General features: G+C 46.3%; 1 protein-coding gene across 4 annotated transcripts in view; it reads right to left on the bottom strand.

Annotated features, from left to right (window-relative positions):
• Positions 1 to 736: 736 nt before the first annotated feature.
• Positions 737 to 22691, bottom strand: part of LOC115801402 (protein Daple-like) — a 48619-nt gene continuing 26664 nt past the window's right edge. Inside the window, exons 14-31 of one of the 4 annotated variants that reach the window (XM_030759197.1) lie at positions 22365 to 22502; positions 21997 to 22281; positions 21121 to 21918; positions 20492 to 20619; positions 20269 to 20407; positions 20048 to 20185; positions 19591 to 19752; positions 19226 to 19503; positions 14649 to 14792; positions 14183 to 14369; positions 13950 to 14095; positions 13416 to 13505; positions 11229 to 11497; positions 7878 to 7967; positions 7318 to 7431; positions 7116 to 7235; positions 6549 to 6787; positions 737 to 3696 (exon numbers count right to left, since the gene is read on the bottom strand). In XM_030759197.1, coding sequence (XP_030615057.1) covers positions 2947 to 3696; positions 6549 to 6787; positions 7116 to 7235; positions 7318 to 7431; positions 7878 to 7967; positions 11229 to 11497; positions 13416 to 13505; positions 13950 to 14095; positions 14183 to 14369; positions 14649 to 14792; positions 19226 to 19503; positions 19591 to 19752; positions 20048 to 20185; positions 20269 to 20407; positions 20492 to 20619; positions 21121 to 21918; positions 21997 to 22281; positions 22365 to 22502 — 4215 coding nt within the window. In that variant the 3' untranslated portion in view covers positions 737 to 2946. The other 3 variants (XM_030759196.1, XR_004021757.1, XM_030759198.1) reach the window with 3 other exon arrangements.

Raw genomic sequence — 22691 nt, 5'->3', positions numbered from 1 at the left:
TGCACTGTCACTCATCATTTAGCACTCTGGTCCAGTCATTTTCATGCCTGCCCTTTTTGTGAGCCACTCAGCCACCTCAGAGTTCCCACACCCGTCAAATTCCATTTTAGCACTTTGTCATAGCAAACGTCCACATTTGACACTCTGAACCCCCCACACACCCACTCTGCAGCCCACGATTTCAACAGCGCACGTCACGGTTCATGTGTCTGCAGCTATGACTCAGTCTGACGTCACAAAAAGAGGAAATGTGTAGAAAACATGTTTGTGCTGCAGAACGACAGAAATGAAATGGAAAAAACAGAAGTCGTGCTTGAAGAGAGTCTGCAGAGGAACATCGAGGTTTGTGGTTCCAATGAAAGAGAAGATTCAGATTCCAAGTACAAAAAAGAATCTGTCAGTGCAGCCATGACCTGTGTGTGTGTGTGTGTGTAAGACTGGGTGAATGAAACTTGCAGCAGAGGTTTAAGTGCTCAGATTGAAGAAAGGTATGATCATGGCTCCCCTCACACTCCGCTTGTCTGATTGAGACTTCTTTGTGCCACTCAGTAAATGCTTTGTCATAATCAGCTGTTAATGACACTCATGGAGGAATGACTTCCTGTTTATCATTTAAGTGGGCTTCATCTACAAAAACATGAACTACCGACACCAACGCCAAACTGTGCTCTGTGGTTTCTGTTCAGGTGTGAAGGCGTGCGAGTCTGAGGACACATCAAAGAGCAGCTCACAGTTCAAACTTTAAAAATCTTTATTAACAAAAAGCGTTCATGTGTTTGTTTCAAAAACATCTTTACAGTCATCACAGCAGAAATGTTCTCAGAGCGAACAACAGCAGGAAACGTCACTGACGCCAGCTCGCCTTTCACTTCCTCCTCGTGATGATGCGGCACGGTGACACCAAGGTCTGACTGGACAAGGCGGGCATGCAGGAAGTCAAATAGGAAGAGAGAAACAAAGTGGACCTGTTCTTCTTCCTGTCACATATCTGTCCATACAGCAGGTAATCCCTGGGAGCCAACAGCTCAGGAGGTTTTTCTGCTCAGAGATCTAAGTCATCAAACCTTCTGTTTGTCAGGGGCAGCCAATCAGGAGAAAGTTCTCTAAAAATGGGCTTTTATAAGCACACAAACAAAAAGCAGCCACCTTGCTCTTGGGCATTTTCATAATGTGATTTGATTGGCTCGTAGTGGAACTGGAAGATTTGATTGGCTGGCGAGAGATGGGAAACGTATGCGTGAATCCTTCCTTGAAGGAGGAGGAGCTAAAACAGCTCAATTGAGACTGGATGAACGGATGGCTGCACTGAAGTTTGGTTTCATGCAAAGAAGATTTTTCTGAATTGTGACTCATGCAAAGCCGCTCTAACAGGGTCCAGGAATAAAAAGAGCTGGAAGGAGCAGAACAGGTCTGCTTTAAAGCAACGGGACACAAAGAAAACACACAGGTAACATGAGTGCATCAACCTGTGGCAGCTTACAGGAAGTCATTTGGTATTTTCAAAGTAAAGAGTTTTTTTTTAAAAAAAAGTCATCAAATCAAACATGTACACATTCCAGGAGGAATAATTTAACTCATCAATCTGTTTCTAGACTCCAGTGTTACGTCTTCCTCTTTACCATCATCATCATCATTCTAAGTAATAATGTAGTGCTTTGTCATCATTTCTGATGCAACAGGAAACAGCAGGTCACACTAAAGCTCAGTCAGTCATTAAATATCATCACCTGTGTCTGAAAGACACCTTCAGTCTTTTCTGCCTCCTCTTCCTCCCCCAAAGAGTCTGTAAACTCAGTCAGAGGGGAAAAAGACTAAAATCATTCATGGTGCTCTGAACTCTTCACTCGGACATGAAATAAAATCTCTAAATGAGATGAAAGTCTTAAACTGGGAGGCAGGTACACCTGGACAGGTCACCAGTCTCACCTATGGCCATCCTACAATCTCCAATTAAGCTAATGAGCAGAAACCTAGGAATGAGGCTGACAGGCGGGAATCTTCCTCCTTATCTCTGAGTGTGTGTGTGTGTGTGTGTGTGTGTGTGAGTGTGTTCTATCTATAATTAACAAAAACCCCAAAACTGTGATTTTCTTTTGGCTCAGAGGAAAAGCGTGAATGATTTTATTCTCACCAGATTCAAACAGCTGCAGGGTCCCTAAACTCTGCGTGTGTGCGTGTGCTAACGTTAGGAGCGTTTCACCCGGTGCTGAGTGAGAGCGCACACGTGTGTGTGCGTGTGTGTGTGTGTGAATTAAATCCAGCTGAGCGGCCAGAGAAGCCACAGAAACCCCCCAAGGACAAAGCCTGAGTGTCTCTATATCATTATATAAATATATGTGTGTGTGTGTGCGCGTGTGTGTGTCTAGTGTCAGTTTGGGTTGAGCAACATTTCCAGTAAAGTGTCAGAGTGTTGCATGCTGGGATAGAATCTAAAGATGGAGGGAGCAGGGCTGTAATTTAACAGGGAGGAGGCCCTCTGCCGTCCTGTTTACCCCGTCCTCCTCCTCCTCCTCCTCCTCCTCCTCCTCCTCCAGTGTTTGGTGCTGATATCAGAGGAGAGCAGCAAAGCGTAGAAGTCTCATACATTCAGGTGCTTCAGGAGAGTTGTGTCGAGAATCCAGCAGGTAGATGGGGCCGCTCGTAGTGTTGTGGTCACTGCAGGGTGGAGGTGATGGAGCAGGAAGCGCCTGGCTGCATTGCGCTCTAACCCCCCCGCGGGAAGTGCCGATAGTGTTGTGGTGTCAGCAAAAATGCCGCTCCATCCAGTCCTGCATCCACCTCAGAGAGATGATCATGTGACTGACTCACCAGTGTGCATTTATTTACAAAAAAGCTTCCCAAACAGGAAGTGTGAATGCGGAGTTGCTTCGGGGGTTTGGAGCAGGATCAGAGTTCAGACCCACTTCCTGTCACTGAGTCTGGATGTGGGACATAAAGCTCCAGTATTTAGACACAGCCATACTCGTACCACACCGTTTGGGGGTCGTTGTTGGGGTCGGGCGATGCCGGCATGCTCTTCGGGCGTTCCACAGAGCCACACCTCCCTCTCTTGCCATCTTTCTTTGTGTGGGAGGAGTCACCTGACCGCCCCTCCCTAAGGACCTCGCTGTACTCTGGGGATTCGTCAGGAGGAGTGGCGGGCACCGCTCTCACGGGGGTTACCATGGCGACCTCTCCACGGTGGAGGCTGTTCCGGGAAGTGGCACTCCGCCCTCTGTCCCGCTCTCTCTCCGCGTAGCGCTCTGCCTGCAGGTTAAGGGAAGTCGAGTGGTGGATGGTCGGGTTCAGGAAGCTGCCGTCTGCATTCTGATTGGACAGGGTGGTAAAACGAGCCGACAGCGGCCGCTCCCTCCCGTTACTCCCGCCCCCTTGCCGTCGAACCACCACGTCGGCCTGACTGGGTGAGCCCTCGTTTCCTCTGAAGCTGTCCGGCCCATTGGAACGCAGCAGATCGGCCGAGGCCAGGCTGAAGGCCCTATTCAGTGATTGGCTGCTTCGCTGACCCGAGGCGGGTGATTGGCCCACAGGCTGACGGGGCAAAGGCTTCACACTCTGCCCCGGCCTCTGATTGGATGACTGCACAGTTGGCGTGACATAGCTGGTGGGAGTCACCTGATCTCTGCTGGTGGGCCCAGAGGGGGCGGGGCTTCTGGTGAAATAGTCCGTCACCAGGTCCTCCCTGCTTCCCGTGGACACCTGAAGACCAAAGAGGAGATTTTAATGGTCAGTGTGGGGCTAAAAAAAAGGCAAAGGCCAAAACACAGACCAGAATAAGAACTTTGGAGCTGGAAGGGATCAGATCAGGGATCGCCTTTAAGGAAACCTGAACCCGATATCTGCATCCGCGCCATCTCAAGCTTTGACTTTGTTTAGAATCAACTGACCAATCAGATGTGAGCAGGCTTCAGTTGCAGCCCATATGAGGAGCATTTGCAGTGTTATGACCCAGGTCACAGCCTGATGCATTATATTTGCACCTCCATACCTGGTGGTGGTGCTGTTAAATTTTTTTCTCTTCTGCGTTTATGACTGTACAAGCTCCAGGTGGTGGCTGACCATTGGCTGGAGACTGAGGAATGCCGGGATTAAACTGGGATCTGTTAAGCCTGTCTCAGCCTCTCTGCTGTCTTCCTGTTCCCAACAAAGCTGTGCTCTTTTCAGAAGTGTGTAGCGCTGTGTGTTTTGGTTCAGGCTGTTTGTCTGGCTGAATGTTGAAGATTCTAAAGCTGAGCACTCGGTCACTCCCGGACGTCTCTCATCATCAGCAGCAGTGAAATCACCACCAAACCACAAGTTCAAGAATATTTTCATTACTGTCTTCTTCCCTTTTGTAGTCACTTCCACCTCAGGCGGTGAGTTTAAAATGACTTTTGCTCAGCGGTGGCTCACAAATCCAACCTTTGAAGTTTGGGTGGGAATCGGTGCTGATCGCAGAGATTAATTCAACTGGTTTAAACTGGACAGCCTCTCCTGAGACCTGCGTTTAGTGGTTGACTTCACAGACTGCACCCCCCCCCCCCCACAGGATCATTAATAAGAATTATTGTGGGTGTGCTGAGATCAGACTAACAGAGTGTTCATTCTCTGCATGTGAGGATGACCAGCTGGAGAAATAAAGAGCTGATTTGTGGACCGGGTGTCCCTCAGATCAATAAGATCAGAGGCGAAAGAAGCACTTTGATATGACCGGACGATGACGTGGAAATGAGCGTCTGCGGCTCGCAGGGAAACCATCAGTAACATCGAGCCTGACATCTGGTAGACATTTGCTTTTTCTGATGAGGAACTATTAACGCGATGCTACAATTAAAGAAGTGCCAGTGGGAGCAAAAAGTTCTGCATGTGATCAACTTACAATGAGAAAATCTATGACGGGTGAAAACGAGCAGGGTTTCCATGTGTTCCTCTGGGGAAACAGAAATTCAGGTGAGTGAATGAATATGTTCTGATATCAGGATGAACTGTCGGGTGCCCTGTGAGGTTTTTTCTGCTGCTGCTAAGGCTGCAGGGATGTATTAAAATCATAGGAAAAAATGTAACTGTCAGCCACCCGCAGGCAACAAAAACTGCTTCTGCAAAGTCCTGAGTTTCCATCAGTTGCACCTGAATATATAGTTGCTTTCATGCTCTGCTTCAGTTAAATTCCTCATTTCTCCTCCTTCCTGCCCCCCAAAAGTCTGTCCTAAATGCTCTGCAGCGACAGAAATGCTGAGCTTCAAGAAGAAATATTTCATCTGCTGCTAAAGAGAGAAGCTGCACTGCTGCTGCCTGTGTGCTATAATATTATTAAATGCTTCATTTCCTACATTTTCTTATTGTTATTGGGGCTTTTGCTTCCCTTTCAGGCTTTATAGAGTCTCTGATGAACGCTCAGCAGATTTCAGAGGATGCGGTCCGTCGTAACGCTGCAGGCAGCAAATGTTCCACAGTGTAATCAGTGAGAGTTTGAAGCAGAAAAGTAAATGAGTAAAAACAGGCAGCATGCTATCTTCAGGGAGGGTCTGATCACTACAGTGACAAACTTCCCCTTCATGTTTTTATGTATGTGATCAGACGTCATCATCCAGTTTCACCCCCCTGCATAAAAAGCAAAAACCCCCTTCTTCTATGGCAGCTGCTATCGTTAGATCATCGCTCTGATCCAGTGTTTACACGCTGAATCTCCTACACGGTATTAAAAACAGGAAGTGGAGGATTGTGATTATGATGGTGTGATATTAAAAACAAGCACACTATGGCAGCATGCTCCACAGTTCAGCTGTGAAGACTGTCAGGTTAATCTATTAATTTCTCCTTATTTTGCTGTTCCTGAACATGAGTCTGCATGTCTGCTCTCCATCACATCCGTGCACACAAAACTGATATTTTCCACTGTTAAAGGGCACGTTTGGTGGCCGAGTGAATCATCACTGAATCAAGTTTAAATCACAGGTTTTAAAATGAGGTTTGGACAAAGATCGTGGTTTGGGTTCAAATACTCCACCCCCACCGACGCACTGAAAGTCATCAGTTTCAGCACAAATCGTCTGCTTTGATTTCATGATCGTGCTTTTAGTGGGCGCGAGCAGGAAGTTCTCCCTCAGACACCTCAGGGTGTTACAGAAGCGTCCTTACTGACCGTCTGACCCTCAGAGTTGAACTCGCAGCGCAAAAATATGTGCGTGTTCACGTCCGCTCTCAGGCTCAGTCACTATGGATGAATTGGCCGTGATGATCCTCCACGTGAAATCCAAGCACTCTGCACAGGTCTGTGGGTGCAGTGACCAGAACGGGATGTCCACTGGGAGCCCGGAAAGTGGTTCAGAGGAGCGCGGGGAGATGACCCTGAAGGGGAGGTCGGCTAAATTTAAGCCAGGTGTGGTCGTTGATTTGCAGAACTTTACAATCACTGAGGCCCCGTCTGCAGCGTGAAGCTGATTCTCCCTCCATGACCTAAAATCTGAATTACTTCTAGCTCAGCTCTGTGCTTCTATCATTAGCTGCATCATCTAACGATAACCGCTGTTTTGCATAAATATTTGCTTTAATGCTACTTCTTAAAATCTCACCACAGGAGGAGACTGCAGGTTGCTCTCCTGCAGGAACTCTTCCAGCGTCACCATCTCACTTCCAGGAGAAGCAGGGCGGGTCTTACTCCTGACCCCGCCTCCACGCTGCGGCTGGGCCCTCTGGGGTGTGTGATCATATGGAAGGGTGGAGCTCCGTGACAGGGTCTGCTGTGATTGGCTGAGACCAGTGATGTCATCGCTGGAGAGGCTGGCAGAGCGAGCCTGACGGTCTGATGCGTCTGAACAGAAATATTTATTACTGAGTGAAGCACATGTTGCAAGCATGATTTCACAAATGAAGTTCATGACTACTTCCCTCTCCTTTCACTACAAACTCCACACTTTACACATCCCAGATCCTCATCTTTCTCAAGCTATGCCTTAAAATTTTACTACTGAAACCAAACATGATTAAATCTGTATTTTGCTGACACTGTGCAGCTTAAGCCCAAGTCAGCACCCTTATCAGCTAATTTCAGAGACATTTCCAGGTTTTTATGAACCCTGAAAGTGGAACCTGTGCAGACTGAGTCACTGATGGATGGATGTGTTGCTGTGTGTCTGTACCTCTGCAGCTCACAGGTGAGTTGGAGCTGGATGTGTTGTGGCTGAAGTCTGCTGACCCTGGGTGACCTCCAAACACCTGGTCAGAGGTGTTGTGGCGAGAGTCTTCGTCCAATAACGGGCCTGTAAATGTTTTTCACAGCATCATGAACACTCTTAGGACTTCAGACTTCTAAAGCAGCTCTGGTTAAAAAAGCCAGTCTACCTCTGGGCCTGCGACCGGCAATCTGTCCCAGTCTGGAGGCGGAGCTGTTGGTGAAGCCCAGCGAGGATGACGGATGGCTCGGAGTGGAGCTCAGGTGGAGTTTATGGGACTGACCTGGGATTAAAAATCAGAGGATGTTCTTGTCATCTGCAGCTCCTCCTCAGCTCTATTAAACTATTTTTTATGTTCCTCAATCATCTGGACATTTTATGAAATAAAAATGATTAAAGTGCAGAATCTCTGCTTCATGTTTGATGTGACCCAGCCCCCTACCAAGCAAGCTGAGTCACCTCAATCTGTGTGCTTATGCTTTTAGTCAGTACGCACAGCTCGTGTTCAGAGGTGAGGGCAGGCCTCATTGAGCAGTGGCCTCCACTCGCAGTGCAAGTGGAGGCCACTGCTTGATGAGGCCAACAGGACCACATCAAATAGCACTGAGACCACAGAGCCGGAAATCCTCCTTCACCTCCATCACACCGAAATCAGAATCAGTCCTGTGACTGAAGCCGATCTGCTGTTTGAAAATGATGCACACTCGCTCACTGTAAGCGTTACCGTACCTGCTCCGTGTGCATCATCTCCATTGATGCTTTCATTGCTTCCTCCTGGAGTGCTGCTGTGATAAACCCCCCGGCCCCTGTCTGTTAATCCTGTGGACCAATCAGAATGCAGTGAGGAGAGAGCCACAGGTTAATAACTGCAGGACACACAGAGCTGTGAGCGTACAGGACCGGAAACGAGAGGGCGGGCTGTGAGTGTGAGGTTAGTGTCGCAAAAAGCAAAGCAGGACACAAAGAAGATGCAGAGCTGTGATATCTGACAGCTCAACTCGTTATATGACCTGATGCTATCACAGGGAGAGATTTTATAATCTGTATTAAAGGGACAGGATGCAGCTGTCTACACGTGTGAGATTGGGCACACCCAACAAAAACATGGCTGCTCTGAGTCAATGACAGGAACACAGGAACACAGGCTTTCTATTTCTTGGTGTTAAAATAAAAAGATGAACAGCTGAAGTAACTGGGACATCTGTGAAGGACCCATTGATGCTGAACCATAGTCCAGGATCAGGAGCAGCGCAGGCATCCTGACGGTGTCTGAATGGTGACCAAACCTCACTGAGCTCGTTTGCTCTGTAGGGAAACAGTTTACATGCTGGACCCTGAATCTAAAAGCAGCAGAAGCTACAGCCTGACTAAGCAAGTATGCCACAGAACCACAGGCAGAGCACTTTAAAGATGCTGATTTTACTTCTGTAATAAAACTAATAGAATGATGATAAAACAGCTGCAGTGAACAGTGAGTTCGTGAATGTTTTGTGCAGCAAAGCTTTGTGAAGCCAGCAGGTCTGTTTTAAAGTGGCAGTCTGGAAGATTTCAGTCGTGATAAACCGCTGACGCTGCAGGACGGCTCGCACACGGAGGGCGAGCGCCATCGCTTTAAATCCGCTTAGTGTCAGGAATGAGACACGACTTAGACTGAAAACCTTCATGACAGCTACTTTAAAGAGCCGCACAGTTCAGAACACACACACACACACACACACACACACACACACACACACACACACACACACACACACACACACACAAAACTTACTATAACACTGTCCGGAAACATGGAGCTGCTCGTCTTTAATGTTTTAGTGCGTCAGTGTTTGAAAAGAGTGTGCACGTATAGCGTGTGTGCGCTTTTGAAAGTCACACTGATGACTGTGATGATGAGGATGGCGTATGTGGTTACAAAGGATGATGATGATGATGATGATGAGGATATTAGAAATCTCCGTTGGCTAGGACTGGCTGGCTAGCGATGAGGTCAGCTGAGAAGTCGGCGGAGGACCAAAATCGCAGTCGTCTGGTGAGAGAGAGGGAGGGATGGCGGGAGGTGGGGGAGGATGAGGACGGAGACAAGGAGGAAGAGGAAGAGGGGAGGATCTTGTCTTGACTTTTACTGCGGAGAAATTTGAAGCGTTTTGGAGGAGGAGCTGAGAGAGATGGGAGGAGACAGGAGGAAAGATGTAAAGAAAATGAAACCGTGAGTAAATGAAACATAAGAAGCTCTTAATTATTGATGATTGGCAGAACGTGAAACAACAGAGATCATGCAAAGAAACCAGAACAAACTAAGGAAACACCCTCGGGTTAAATGAAGAGTTAGTCAGAGCTGATCTCAGCTCATCCTGAAGTTAAGAGTGTTAGAGTGGAAAGTTTACTGAGGTAAAAGCAGAAGATTTGATAAATCCTGCAGGGTCAGAGGTCGTTCCTGCAGTCGAACACGTACGAGGTGCCATCAGAAACTTCTGCAACCTTTAAAAAGGCACCTGACATAAATCTGATCAATCTCCCCTTTGACCTGAAGCTGGAGGCCACACTGAAAGCTCTGCAGCACTGAAAGAGTCGAGGTTAAAGGTGAGATCAGCCGCATTTACATCAGGTGCGTTTTCTGTTTTGTACAAGCAGAACTTTCTGATCACAGCGTGAGGAAGACTGAGCAGATTAATGTGAAAACTTTCCAATTAAGCTCAAAGACAGCTTTTAAAAGAGTGAGCTGAGCTCAGCCTCAGATCAGTTCCAGAGAAGACCAACAGAAATCAAACACGCGTCACAGACTGATGAAGAGGATCAATCGGGTCTCTGCAGTTCTCCTCACTGCTTTTGTTTTTGACTCATCACCTCTGCACATGTTGGGTCAGAAAAGTTCCAGCGCTGACCTTCTTAATCTTTACACATGGTGATGATGTTTTGTGGGCGGAGCTGAACTGATGCCTGCAAAATCTTCACTGTGTAAAAACCCAACGCTCCCATCGATGTCCATCTGCACATCATTCATCCATCCATCCGTCCATCCGTCCATTTTTCCTTCATTATCTTTTCTAATTAACCACTCAAAGTGCTTCACAGCCAGTTCATACAGCACTTTATTCTATGCACTTATGCCTCTCCATGTATCTTAATACATAAACTGTCCAGTTTTCTCCTTTGTCCAGATGTGCTGAACAGCTGTGTGGGTGCTCCTCCTGCTCTTAAACACATCAACACCAACAGATGCTGAATGGTCTCCATCTAAAGCACATATTGTTCTGTTATCAGTTATTTCAAAGGCCTTCCAGCACTCCCTTCATCTCAGCTGGTCCCAAATTAAAAATGTGACGTCTCAAACATCACAGCCGGCCAAAAATCACAAACTCGGCTTTTGTTGTTCTTTTCCTGTTTTTTTTTTATAGAATGTTTAAGTTTCTTTTAATTAGGGGTTAAAAGAAAAAAGTTTCTGTCAGAGGGCTGAAGCTGTTCACTACATATGCGAATTCATGTATGGATTAACCAAGAAATGATCTACATCCGCCTTTGGTGTTTTTGAACTAAATGATCTGGAGACGTGCACTATTTCACAGAATTTGTGCAGAAACACTCAATATTTGAATTACTGAAGTATCTGAAAATGAGACGCCTCATTGTGGAGTAATTGCCAACAAATTGCCTGTGATATAAAAAGCAAAACTATGAGAAGCTGCAGTTGAAGCAGCCTGAAAAAAAGCTTCACACAGAAACAACTGGGGTCAAACCGAAACAGCTGCAGTGATGTTTGCAGATGTGAAGCCGAAGGTACTGTCAGTTCTATGAAGGCCAATGGCGCCCTCTACAGGAGAGAGGGCACCTCATCTAAATCTGTTAGTTCTGCAGTATCTAAAAATATTTCCATGTATGCTGTGTATGCAGTTCATAATAAAAACAGAGCTCAGTTACAGTTTGCCCTCTATAATCACCCACAGAGAGGAAATCCACACACTTTATCCTCTGAAATTTGCTCTGGATGTGTCCTTAAGGAGTGAAAGTTAAACGCCCCTCTGTAGACACGTTTATCTGTGTTTAACATCATGCTGTGTGTGTGTGTGTGTGTGTGTTTACCTCTGCTGATGGTGGTCAGAGGTGGACTCTGGGGTCCCAGACTTGGGCTGTTGTGGTTGCTGTTAGCGTAGCCGCCATCCTGTGAGTCACTGAGAGTCCGCTGAGGCAGAGGGGGTGGGGTCTCAGGGGACAGGAGGGAGGGGGTGGCAGGTAGGGGGATGTCCGGGGCGCTCTTTGTTCGCTCTCTCTCGGCTCCCCTCTCTCGGCTGCTCTCCTTTCGAGGTTTGATGAGTTTGACTAAAGCTTTGGCTCCAGCCCACTGACTCCTCCTGGCAACACACAGCAATTAATCTGTCAGACTAATTAATAATATCAATTATAAATAACTGAAAAACAGTCACAGATATATTTAGTCAGAAATGTTTGGCTGTGGCTTTTAAACAAGTTATAAAAAGATCAGAACACTGACTGGATGATAATGGTCAAGGTCTTGAATAATCAGGCACCATCTTATCTCAAAGACCTCATAGTACCATATCACCCCAATAGAGCACTTTGCTCTCAGACTGCTGGCCTACTGGGATACTTAAGAGTAGAATGGGAGGCAGAGCCTTCAGCTTTCAGGCGCCTCTTCTGTGGAACCAGCTCCCAGTTTGGAGACAGACACCCTCTCTATTTTTAAGATTAGGCTTAAAACTTTCCTCTTTGATCAAGCTTATAGTTAGGGCTGGATCAGGTGACCCTGAACCCTCCCTTAGTTATGCTGCTATAAGTCTGCTGAGGGGTTCCCATAATGCACTGTTTCTTTTCATTCACCTCTTTTCCCTCCGTTTATACCTCACTCTGCATGTAATCATTAATTATTATTGATCTCTATCTCTCTTCCACAGAGTGTCTTTTGTCCCGTCTCTCTCCCCTCACCACCAGCCAGTTGTGGCAGATGACCCCCCCTCCCTGAGCCTGGTTCTGCTGGAGTTAAAAGGTTGTTTTTCCTTCCCACTGTCACCAAGTGCTTGCTCATAGGGGGTCGTTTTGACTGTTGGGTTTTTTTGTGTAATTATTGTAGGGTCTTTACCTTACAATATAAAGCACCTTTGAGTTTGTTGTGATTTGGCGCTATATAAATAAAAATGAATTAAATAAAGCAGAAAAAACATTTCGGGCATCAGCGGACTAATTTTACTTCATGAGTTTCCGGTAAGAATCAGCCTCTGGGCTGAAAAATGAAGCCCCAACAGCTGCTCCCTTCATAACAACTGTACAGGGTTATGACAATAATATGGGTGCTGTGTAGTTCATTGACGTTTCTGGTGAGTGAACTTCTAGGATGTTATTTGGATGTTACTGATTATCAGGTATCCGTGTCTGTGATGCTCCCACACAGAGCATGGATGCAGTTTGACGATCATTAGCTGATAACTTGGTGCTCCACCCACTCGTGGCTCCAGAAAACAAAGATGGCGGATCCCATAAAGATAAGAATGAGACTTGCAAATACCTGCAGTGTTTGGTTTGCTTTCACTGATAGCAATCAGCAGATTTCTCCAGAAGGAGGTGAGTCTGACACACAGCAGGAAGCCTGTGCTGCTCCTGAGAACTCTATCAGCTGCATCAGACAGAAACCACTCATCTTTTTTATTCCTATGGGAACAAAAACCTGCAAAAGTCCTGCCAGTATTAAATAGTTCTACATACCTATCAATTAAAGTTTATAGAAAAAAAGTTTAAAAATGCCCCAAAACATCAGATTCACAAATCAAAAGTCCATAAAATGGAAAAATACTGTCGGCTGTCAGTGCCCCCTCTCAGCCTCCTGCAGAACAGCCACTAACTGGGGAATACAGGAAGATTTTCATATGTATTCTCTTAAAGTTATTTAACTTGGGTTCCTTTCTTCTACTTTTAGAACCTGTATGAAGATCTGGTGTTTCAGGTTGTTTAATGCTTCACAAACTTTTTACTGCACTTTTAACATTATTGATCTTAAATGCATCATTTCTGGCCTCTGACTTCAGTGCAGCTGCAGCTCCTTCATGTCTGATGGAGCTGAAGATGTGACCGTTTGCTGCTGATCATTGAGGCTGCTGATCGTTGATGCTGCTCAGAAAGAGCCTCACGTGACTGGCTGTTAGTTTGAGGGCGGGTCAGCTTCACCTTTCACTAATCAGCCCTGAAACTAACGTTCTCATATCAAAGTGTTGTAGTCCAGTTCTGACTGCAACAGTAGAAATAAAGGTGGACTCTTACTTTTTAGGCGTGGGGTCGTAGAACTTGTACTGGTCCATGATCTTCTCCTCCAGCTTCTCCTTCTGACGACGAAGAGCGTTCAGCTTATCACTGATGAGACAGAGAGACAGGCTCAGATTTACAGCCACGTTTGATCGCTCTGATCGCGCTCAGTGCATTTCCATTTGCTGACAGCAGTACCAGACACAGTGGTGCTGGATGGAGAGTTTAGATGTTCCAACCTGGTGATAAAATGGCCGAAGCATGTCTGCAGTTCCTTTACGTTCCTCGTAAACAAGTAAAATAAGGAGCCGACTAACAGCTGAGGTTAAACTCGGTGTGTTTACATTTTTAATCACATTCAATGATCTGATCTTCTTTTAAATGTCTCCTGGATAACGATTACATGTCAGTTACTGCGACACAGCTGCTTACTGCCTACATCAGAGTCCTGCAGGTCACCTGTACAACTTTAATCCTCCCCTGCCTGAACAGGTGAGTGATCGAGCAAGTTAAATCCACACACGAGGAGGTGGACTCGTAACGAGGACTCACATGTAGAGCTTCTGCTCCTGGTGGTACTGCTCTTTGCTCTCCATGCTCCTCTCCAGCAGCGTGTGGTTCTGCTGACTCAGCATGTTGATCTGACTCAGCAGGTGGTGGTTCTCCTCCTCCAGGTTACCTTTGAGGCGACTCAGGAGCTGGGAGCACACACAGAGGAGACGGCGATCCCACTTAAGCTTTGCAGTGCTTCATTAATCAGCTGTTTAATAAAAACACCCCTTTACCTCACAGTGGTTGTCTAGTTTGGTCATGGTGAGATCCAGGTTCTGGTGCTGCTCCATCAGCGAATCGTATTGTGCTCTCCACTGACTCACTTCCAGCTGGGCGGAGCCTAAAGAGGTCTTGAGTTCGCTGATTCGCTGCTGGAGCCCTCTGCTCTGCTCCATCTGCTGTGATTGGCTCTCGGTGAGTCTTAAGGGGGAAACGGAAGATGTCAGCACACCAGCTCAGCTAATAGTGGACGTTAAGATGAACATTCAGAAGTTTAAGCCTTATAATCAGTGCTCACTGGCTCCAGTCGAGGGTTTACTAGAAGCTACTAATTAGCAGTATTGGCTGATAACTCCACCCTCTCATCCAAATATGGTCACTCCTGGCTTCAAATAATCAACATGGAGGTGGTTAAAATGCTAAGGGGCTTTACTGCCATGACACCACCCAGCTACAGTCTGTGGTCTGAAAATGCATCACCTGTCTGCTTCTGCTTTCAGCTGGAGGTTTTCTTGCTGCAGGAGGCGGTTCTTCTGGATCTCCAGGTTTAGCTCCTCCTTTTCTTTCAGGCCACGCCCCTCTTGCTCCTCCCATTTCTCCTTCTGCTGCAGCAGCACACAGTACCTGGAGACGGACACAGAGCAGAGGGGTTATTTCCACCTGATGGTATCAGTTAGTGTAACCTGCAGTTTCAGTTTCACTGTTCACATAAATGTCTGATAACGTGATGATGTCATCACGCTCCCAGCACGTGACGTCAGGGCCATGCTGGGGGGAATACTGAGAGGAAGGAGGGAAATACTCACCCCCCAAAAACTGCATATTCTCTGATAATTAAGGGGTAATTTTAAAAGAAAATGCAGCAGCAGACACACTGTGAGCAATGTTGTTGTCTTACACATACAGAACTGACTCTCACAGCCTCACAGTGCAGCTTATTAAAATAACACTGACATCAGATCAGTATCAGCACATACCTGAAGCCAAGCCAACCCAGCAAACCACCTGCAACGTGAGGCCAAATCATTCTGACAAATATATTTTTATCTCCATTATATTCTGCATGAACAAAATAAAATAGAGGTGAAAATATGAGCAGAGGCTGTTCAGAGACATTCTTCTGCAAATAAATGCGTCTCTGAAGTGGAAGTCAGTGTAGAGTTACTAAACTCAGCCATCAGGAAATAAAGTAGTAAAATAAATGATTAAAACAGGAAAAACATGCAAATGAAGGAATTCATGACCTGCAGTGTCCCGTATACTCTAAAGCCTGTTCCAGTATTTATTACTGCTGTCACTGCAGCATTTACAGAATCACTTTCAAACTTCAACTTAACATAAAACCTCAGCATTTACAAGAATATTATATGAAATCAATGAGCACAGAGCTCTCACACACACAGAATCATTCCTGTGCAGCTGGGATAGGCTGCAGCCCCCTGGTTTTCCATGTTAGTGAGACTTTAGCCTGCTACATGCTGTCTTTTACAGGAAGCGGCCTCCTTCCAGCACAGTAATGTGGACAGTGTGGCTGCCGTGTGGAGCCTCACGCTGTTTAAAAAGCTTATTCCGGTTTTTTTGGTGACGTGTTATTGAGAAAGACGAAGGTTGGATTCCCGCAGTTTTGTCCAGACTGCGGAGCTCGGTGAGCGTGTGCCTCCTTCTGCTCGTCTCTTGTGTCGGTGCAGATGACGTGGTAAACTCTGAGGTTTGTGCTCCTGTGCGTTCATAAACGCTGTCAGATGTATTCTGTATGTGGTCTAACTTTGTTTCTGCTTCTCTCTTTTGCAGCAGTGCAGCCAATACTTTTACAAAGGCCGTGTGCCACAGTGACCTGCTGCCAATAATCACATCCACATCTCTCAGGTGTCTGAAAACAGGTAATCCTTCACATTAAATGAAGTGTTAAACCACAGAGTGAGCCTTTAAATGGATTTGAATAAAAATGTTTATTTTTATCATTTTAAAGATTACTTTTAAAATGAAATCTTTCTAATGTACCACCAGCTACCACTTTGCCACTCTGTACGATACTTCCAACCCGTCTACTCCACCTACACAGCTGAGGACAACGGCCAAATTTTGCAACCACACCGGATGTTAGAGCCTCAGGTACAGAACACCTTTACACATCCAGCAATTCGATCAGTTCAGTTTTCTTTCACACACAGTCGATCCCAGACTTCCTGGCAGATCCTCTGAACTGTCTGTTTATGCTTAGTGTGTTTACACCACACCTGATGTGACTCTTTTACTTTGCAGCCGGTAGATCAGAACTACGTAAAACAGGCATCCATCCACCAATGACTGACTCTCCATCATTTTCTACAGGTGATGCTGCCAAAGCCACTCACACCCCGACCAACAAAGTTGCCCAAAAATACTCACTGAACAAAGGAAAGTGGAAAAAGCATGAAGACAAACTCGGAGAAGTCTTTATTGTGGTCGGTACGATTCCACCATTTAACAACTTGGACTGAAAGAAATAATGAGCCTTCAGGAGATGAACTGGAGAGTGTGGGCAGGCTTGCAGCAACAACCCAGAAATAATCAAGAGATCACTGATATCTGCAGAAATGAGCCCGTTAATGAGCTCATGGGTTAAATGGCAGCTTTTTTCCGTCTCTACTTTGCATCTTTTCTTCATCCAGTGAAGAGTGCAGACAGTGTCTGATCTTATGAGTGTAAGCGAGAAATATGGATTTTAGAGAAACTTGGTTTTTTTACTGTTTGCTGAAAACAATCATGATTTTTTTTTTTATTTCCTATAAGGATTAAAGTTTGTTGAACAGCTGAAAAATTAAAGCTACATAAACACCACAGAAATACCTACATTTAAAAACTAACAGCATATAATCACATGTTCACCCTGCTGTGAATTTCATTAAAAATGACTCCTCAGATCATAAATACAGTCTGACTCATAACTATCTACAAACGATAGATTTAACTCTGAAATGAGGACGTCTTATTTTGTTAAATGTCCGCTGCCTCGAAGCCTCCCTCCTTGAGTCTAAAAGTGGCTTAAATTCATATACTCCCTGTATGTAAATCAGAGTGATTCAAAGGTGTTGGAAATTTATTGCTACTTTCATCCAGCATCTATACTTTTTCTCTCCGTTAGTAGTGGATATTTGCCACTAAATATATATATTCCATTCACTGCCTGTACCATTTTGCCCTTAACAGCCCCTTATACTCTCTATACCATCTCTCCCCCCTCTGAACTCTCTCCTTATAGGGTCTTTACCCACAATACAAAGCGCCTTGAGGCGACAGTTTGTTGTGATTTGGCGCTATATAAATAAAATTGAATTGAATTGAATTGAATTATAGTGTCTATACTGTCTCTCCCCTCACACTCTCTCTCTCTGTCCTTATACTGTTTGTAACACACCCCCCGAACTCTCTCTCTCTTTCCTTATATTCTCTGTACTCTCTCCCCCTCTTTGAACTCTCTTTCCTTACACTGCTTGTACTTTTTCTCTCTCTCCTCAGTTGTCCATATCAACTTCATACACTGTCTATACCCCCCCCCCCCCCAATACACACACACACACTATTAGCAGTGATTATCCTTCACTTCTTATGTAAAAAGGGACTTTCCCTTTTGTCAGCATTGATTTATTCACATGTGGTTAAGTGTGGCCTCATAACGGGCCTCAACTCTGTCAGTCACCATTTACATTTATCATTATATGGGGATATATGTATTTGTATTACTTATCATTTATATTGTTTGTAGTGTTATTACTTTTATCAAATGTGCACATATTATTCTTACACCTTATATTAGTTTCATATAAGTGCCTGGGGTTGTTACTTTTTATCTTAAGTACCAGGCAAGTGCAGATAGGAGGTAGACACACGCACGCACGCACACACACACACACACACACACACACACACACACACACACACACACACACACAGACACAACCGTGCTGAGTGCTTTATGTTCTGGGGTCACCGAGGTGGGGATAGGACCTGTGTGATCAGATTTGCGTGTTTGGGGCCTGTGAAGAGTTGCCAGAGTAAGTACCGTCTTACTTGACACTTGTACTCTCTATCGTCATATTTCAGCAGAGTTTTTACAGCAGGTGCACTCACAAAAAAGGGAGTTCTGTGGGCCCCTCACAGTTTTATAGCAGAAAAGGGGGGAAAAGAATAAAACGTGGCTAAGTGGGAGAAACTGGTTATCTTATCTTAACAGAGGTTTGAGTAGAAAAGGTCATCATGGGTGACATCTATTTGATCTGTTGTAAACTATGAGCTTGACCTGTGAGGTGCAGCCTTAAGCATGTGTCCTAAAGTGGGTGAAGGGTGCCCGAAAAGTTGATGGGGTGATTAAATAGCAAAGGGTGACAATTTATGCATAATAATTTGGGGTGGAGGAAAGTCCCGCTGAGAGGGTATAAATGCCCTGTTTTCCATTGTTGAAGCAGTTTTTTTCTTTGTTTTTCTTTTTGCTGGACTAACCACTGTACACTCCTGAGAGGTGCTTGCGCGCTCTCGCTTTTTGTAACACTTTGTGGAAATAAATCACTGAAACGAATCCTGCTCGATTCCTGTAGATTATTTCGATTTTTGTGGATTATTTCGAAAAAGTGGACTTAATTGTGAAAAATTTCCAGCCTGAGCCAGGGCCACCCTGGGGAGAGAAAGGTAAAAGGGGAACTCGAAGCACGACCGACAAAGGGTCAAAGGTGAGATAAATTCAGCTCGAATGAACAAAGTTTCCCGTCTGTGCTCGGTTTCCTCAGCAGAGACGACGTCTGAGAACAGAAACTTTCTGTTTACACTGAACACACACTCCCACCTTTCTGTTGTATTCTGTGCTAGCGTGTAGGTGTCTGTGTGGTTTCACCTGTGCACAGGGATCACATCAGTGTGCAGACCACAGCTGTAACTGCGAAGGCCAAAAATGATGAAGAATGTAAAGTGAAATGTGGGCTGGATTAAAACTTGTGCCTTGATTATGGCGCGCTTCTGCTGTCTGTGAACAGTTTCCCCTCTATGACTTATTTAAGACCTTCAATCCCACATGTTCCACTTACTTGGTGTGCAGCGTCCTGTGTTCGCCCTCTAGCGCCCTTTGCTTGCCCTTCAGCGCCGCGTGCTGACTGATCAGCTGCTCGTACTCGTGAGCTTGCCTCTCATGAACGTTCAGCAGGCGTTCGTGGTCACTAAGCACACTCTCTCTAGCTCGCCACGCCTCCTCGCGCTGCCGCTGCCACGACTCCACCTCTGTCTCCAGAGCGGTCACCTGGCCCTGAAGCACTGCATTCTGGGCCATGAGAGAGGCACTCTGAGAGGAGAGGGTGGAGTTCTCCACCTGAGAGGACACAGAGATGAACAATGAGGAGGACGGCCCAAATTTAAACATCGTTTCAAGTTAAACCTGCGTGACGGAGTGACGTGCCTGTAGCTTCGCCGTCTGCGTGTGTAACGCTGAATTCTGCTCCTGCAGCGTGGTGGTGTGTCGTTGCAGCGCCGCCATCTGGTTGTTGAGGGAAGTGTTCTGGTTCTCCAGCTGTTTCAGCTGCTCCTTCAGCAGACTGCTCTCCGTCTGCAGGGAGGCATTCTGGACAAAACAGTGACACCAAAGACAAAAAATACTAAATCCATGCAGCACAAAGATTTACAAAATGCTGCCTTGGACTCAGGCCGCCTGCTGACTGTGTGTGCATATTACAACCATCTCAAAACATCAAATTAAAAACGCAACATTAAGTATTTTTCGTGTTAAATGACTTTTTAGTGCACAGGAAACCTTCAGGTACAAATGGACAGATCTCAAAAACACAATATTAATATGACGAACAGGCTGAGTGTGGAAATAAATAATCAGAAATATCAGCTGAATGTCTAAGTCTCACGTTCTTTTCCACATCGATCAGATGGTCTTTGATTCGAAGCAGCTCAGCTGTGGCGCCGCGGTCAGACGCTGGGTGCTCCTGGGAGCTATGGTTTACTTCCTCATGCTGCTGATGCGAGGCGGACACCGTCTGATGAGCCTGCAGCAGGAAAAAAGTGTCTGACTGTTTCATATCTTCAACTTTACAGACATAGAGGGAAGTCAAAGTTTGCATTTCCTTACAGCTTCCAGCTCAGCACGAAGAGTCTTGTTGAGAGCGCTGCTTTCTTCCAGCTTCTTTTCCAGGCTGGAGATTTTATCCTCCTTTATCTTCATGGTCTGCTGGACGGTTTCCTCCAGCCGAGACTCCAGCAGCCTGTACCTGCTGACATTCAAGCACCAAAAAAATCCATCCGTCACCTGTCAAGAGACTCAGTCTCACAGAAATGAGATGAGAGGATCTCACCTGTCCTCCAGCGTGTGCTCCTGCTGCAGCAGCTTCTCCCGGTTCAGTCCGATCTTCTCCAGCTCTTCGTTCAGTCGTTCCAACTCGACTCTCTGCTGCTGAATGCTGAGCTTCTCTGACACCAGCTCCTGCGTCCAAACACAAAGAAACCCAGAAACAATCAAATGGGTCCAAACTGGAGTCAACATCTGCATTGTGTGTGTGTGTGTGTTAACTTGCATTTTGCTTCTTTGTAAAGTTTTATTTAGTTTTAGTTATATTTAGTTTTCAGTGTAAATCTACGGAGGTTTTTATGTTACTGTCTTCTGTATTAAGCACATTGAATTTGAGAACAATGAAATGTGCTGTATGAATAAAATTGTCATTTTTTTCCCATAATTAAGCAGCCTTGCGGCCTCACGCCTCAGGGACGGAGAGCCGAAGCAAACAAACTGAGAGCAGACAGAGATGCATTGATGCTTCCTCCTCAGGTTCACCCGCACAAACCAGAGACTCTCAGCTCGAGCTAAACAGTGAGTTCAGAAACACTAAACTCAAATTACAATCTGATTAATCTGTACCACAAACTCAACTCCTTAATCTGCTCAGATAAAAACATTAAAATTCAATCCTCCTCCTCCTCCTCTCACCTCTCTCAGCGTGGCTAACGTCCTCTTGTCAATAGTCGCTTGTTTCTGAAGCTCCTTGTTCTCCCGCTCCATCTCCTTTGCTTTCACTGCCCCCTCCTTCAGCCGTTCCATCTCCTTCTTGAGAGCTCCGCCCTCCTTCGTGACTTCAGTCAGCCTCCTCGTTTTCTCCTCCAGCTCCGTCTCCTTCCCTTCCAAAAGTGTCCTCATCCTCCAGCTCTCCTTCTCCAGCTGCTTCCTGCCCTTCTCCGACTGCTCCAGGTCCAGCTGGAGCTTCTTCCTCTCCTCGTCTCCTTCCACTCGTCTCCTCCGCTCCTCCCTCAGCTCCCCCACCTCCCTCCTCAAGTCCTCCTCTCTGCTTTCTGTCTCCTGCCTCCTCCTTTCTTCCTCCACCCTCTCCTCTTTGCTCTTCTCCATCTCCTCTTCTAAGCGATGCTTCTCCTGGTTCAGAGCTGTCAGGTTCACCTCCAGCCTCTCTGCTCGCTTTCTCTCTCCCTGCGCCTCCTCTCCAGCTTCCTCCAGCCTCCTCTGCAGCTCCTGCATTTCTTTCTGTGCCTCCTGAAGCTCCTCCTGTACAGTTGTGAGGCGGGTGGATGAGGAGCGCAGGCTTTCCAGGGAGCAGCGGAGCTCCAGGTTTTCTTTGGACAGGAGGCTGTTTTCTGTCTCCTGCTTCATCAGCTGCTGCAGCTCCCGCTGGTTCTCCTCTGCCTCCCGCTTCAACCTGTGCACCTCCTGCTCCAAGGAGGACACCTGCTTCTCCAGAGCCTCTGAGCGCTCGCTACATGCCCGCAGAGATGCCACCTGGAGGCAACACAGATGCATTACATTTGTGCTGCAGTCTGAGTCTTCAGAAAAGAAAAGAAATATATTTTTATGTACTTCTCTGTTGAGCGCCTCCCGGTTCCTCTCCAGCCGAGCCAACTCTCGCTCCGCCTCCTCACACCGCCCTGCCCGCTCCCTCAGCCTCTCTGCATCCTCATTGGATCCTTTGAGCTGCGTTTCCAGGCTGGCCAATCGAGAGCTGGTGTCGGTGATGCTCTGGTGCAGCAAACGGTTCTCTGCTTCCACCTCGCGGACCCTTGCCTCGCTGTTAGACTGAGCGCGCTCCTGTAGGGATGCCACCGCCTCCGCCAGGTGCTGCTTTTCACTCTCCAGCTCTGAGATCTGATTGGATGGCAGAACAGGAAGTCAGCTGGTCTCTTCTTTGGCTGACAATAAAGCAAATGTTACCTGAGTGTGATACACACCTGTCGATCCTTCTCCGCCTTCAGAGTGTGCAACTCGTGCTCTAGACTCTGTTTCTCCTTCAGTAGCTCCTCCCCCAGAGATTCCATGTCCTGATTGGTCATTTTCTCCTGGTCCAATAAACCCTGGAGTCGCTCCAACTAAAACAGAAACCCAGGTAGTTTTTAGAAACAGGTGGCTGACAGGTAAAAGATCATTTACAGGATCACTGTAGGATTCATTTCAAATATTTAACATTTCACTTTTTCTCTGGTACCAGGTGCAAATCAGAACTGTGGTTAAAGTGTGAACTGGAGTTAATTATCAGTGTTTTAGTTCTTGTTGTTTTA

Source organism: Archocentrus centrarchus, chromosome 22, assembly GCF_007364275.1.
Source record: "Archocentrus centrarchus isolate MPI-CPG fArcCen1 chromosome 22, fArcCen1, whole genome shotgun sequence".
NCBI classification, from domain to species: domain Eukaryota; kingdom Metazoa; phylum Chordata; class Actinopteri; order Cichliformes; family Cichlidae; genus Archocentrus; species Archocentrus centrarchus.
The sequence above is the reverse complement of the archived record's forward strand: the minus strand, read 5'-3'. Positions and strand labels throughout refer to the sequence as shown.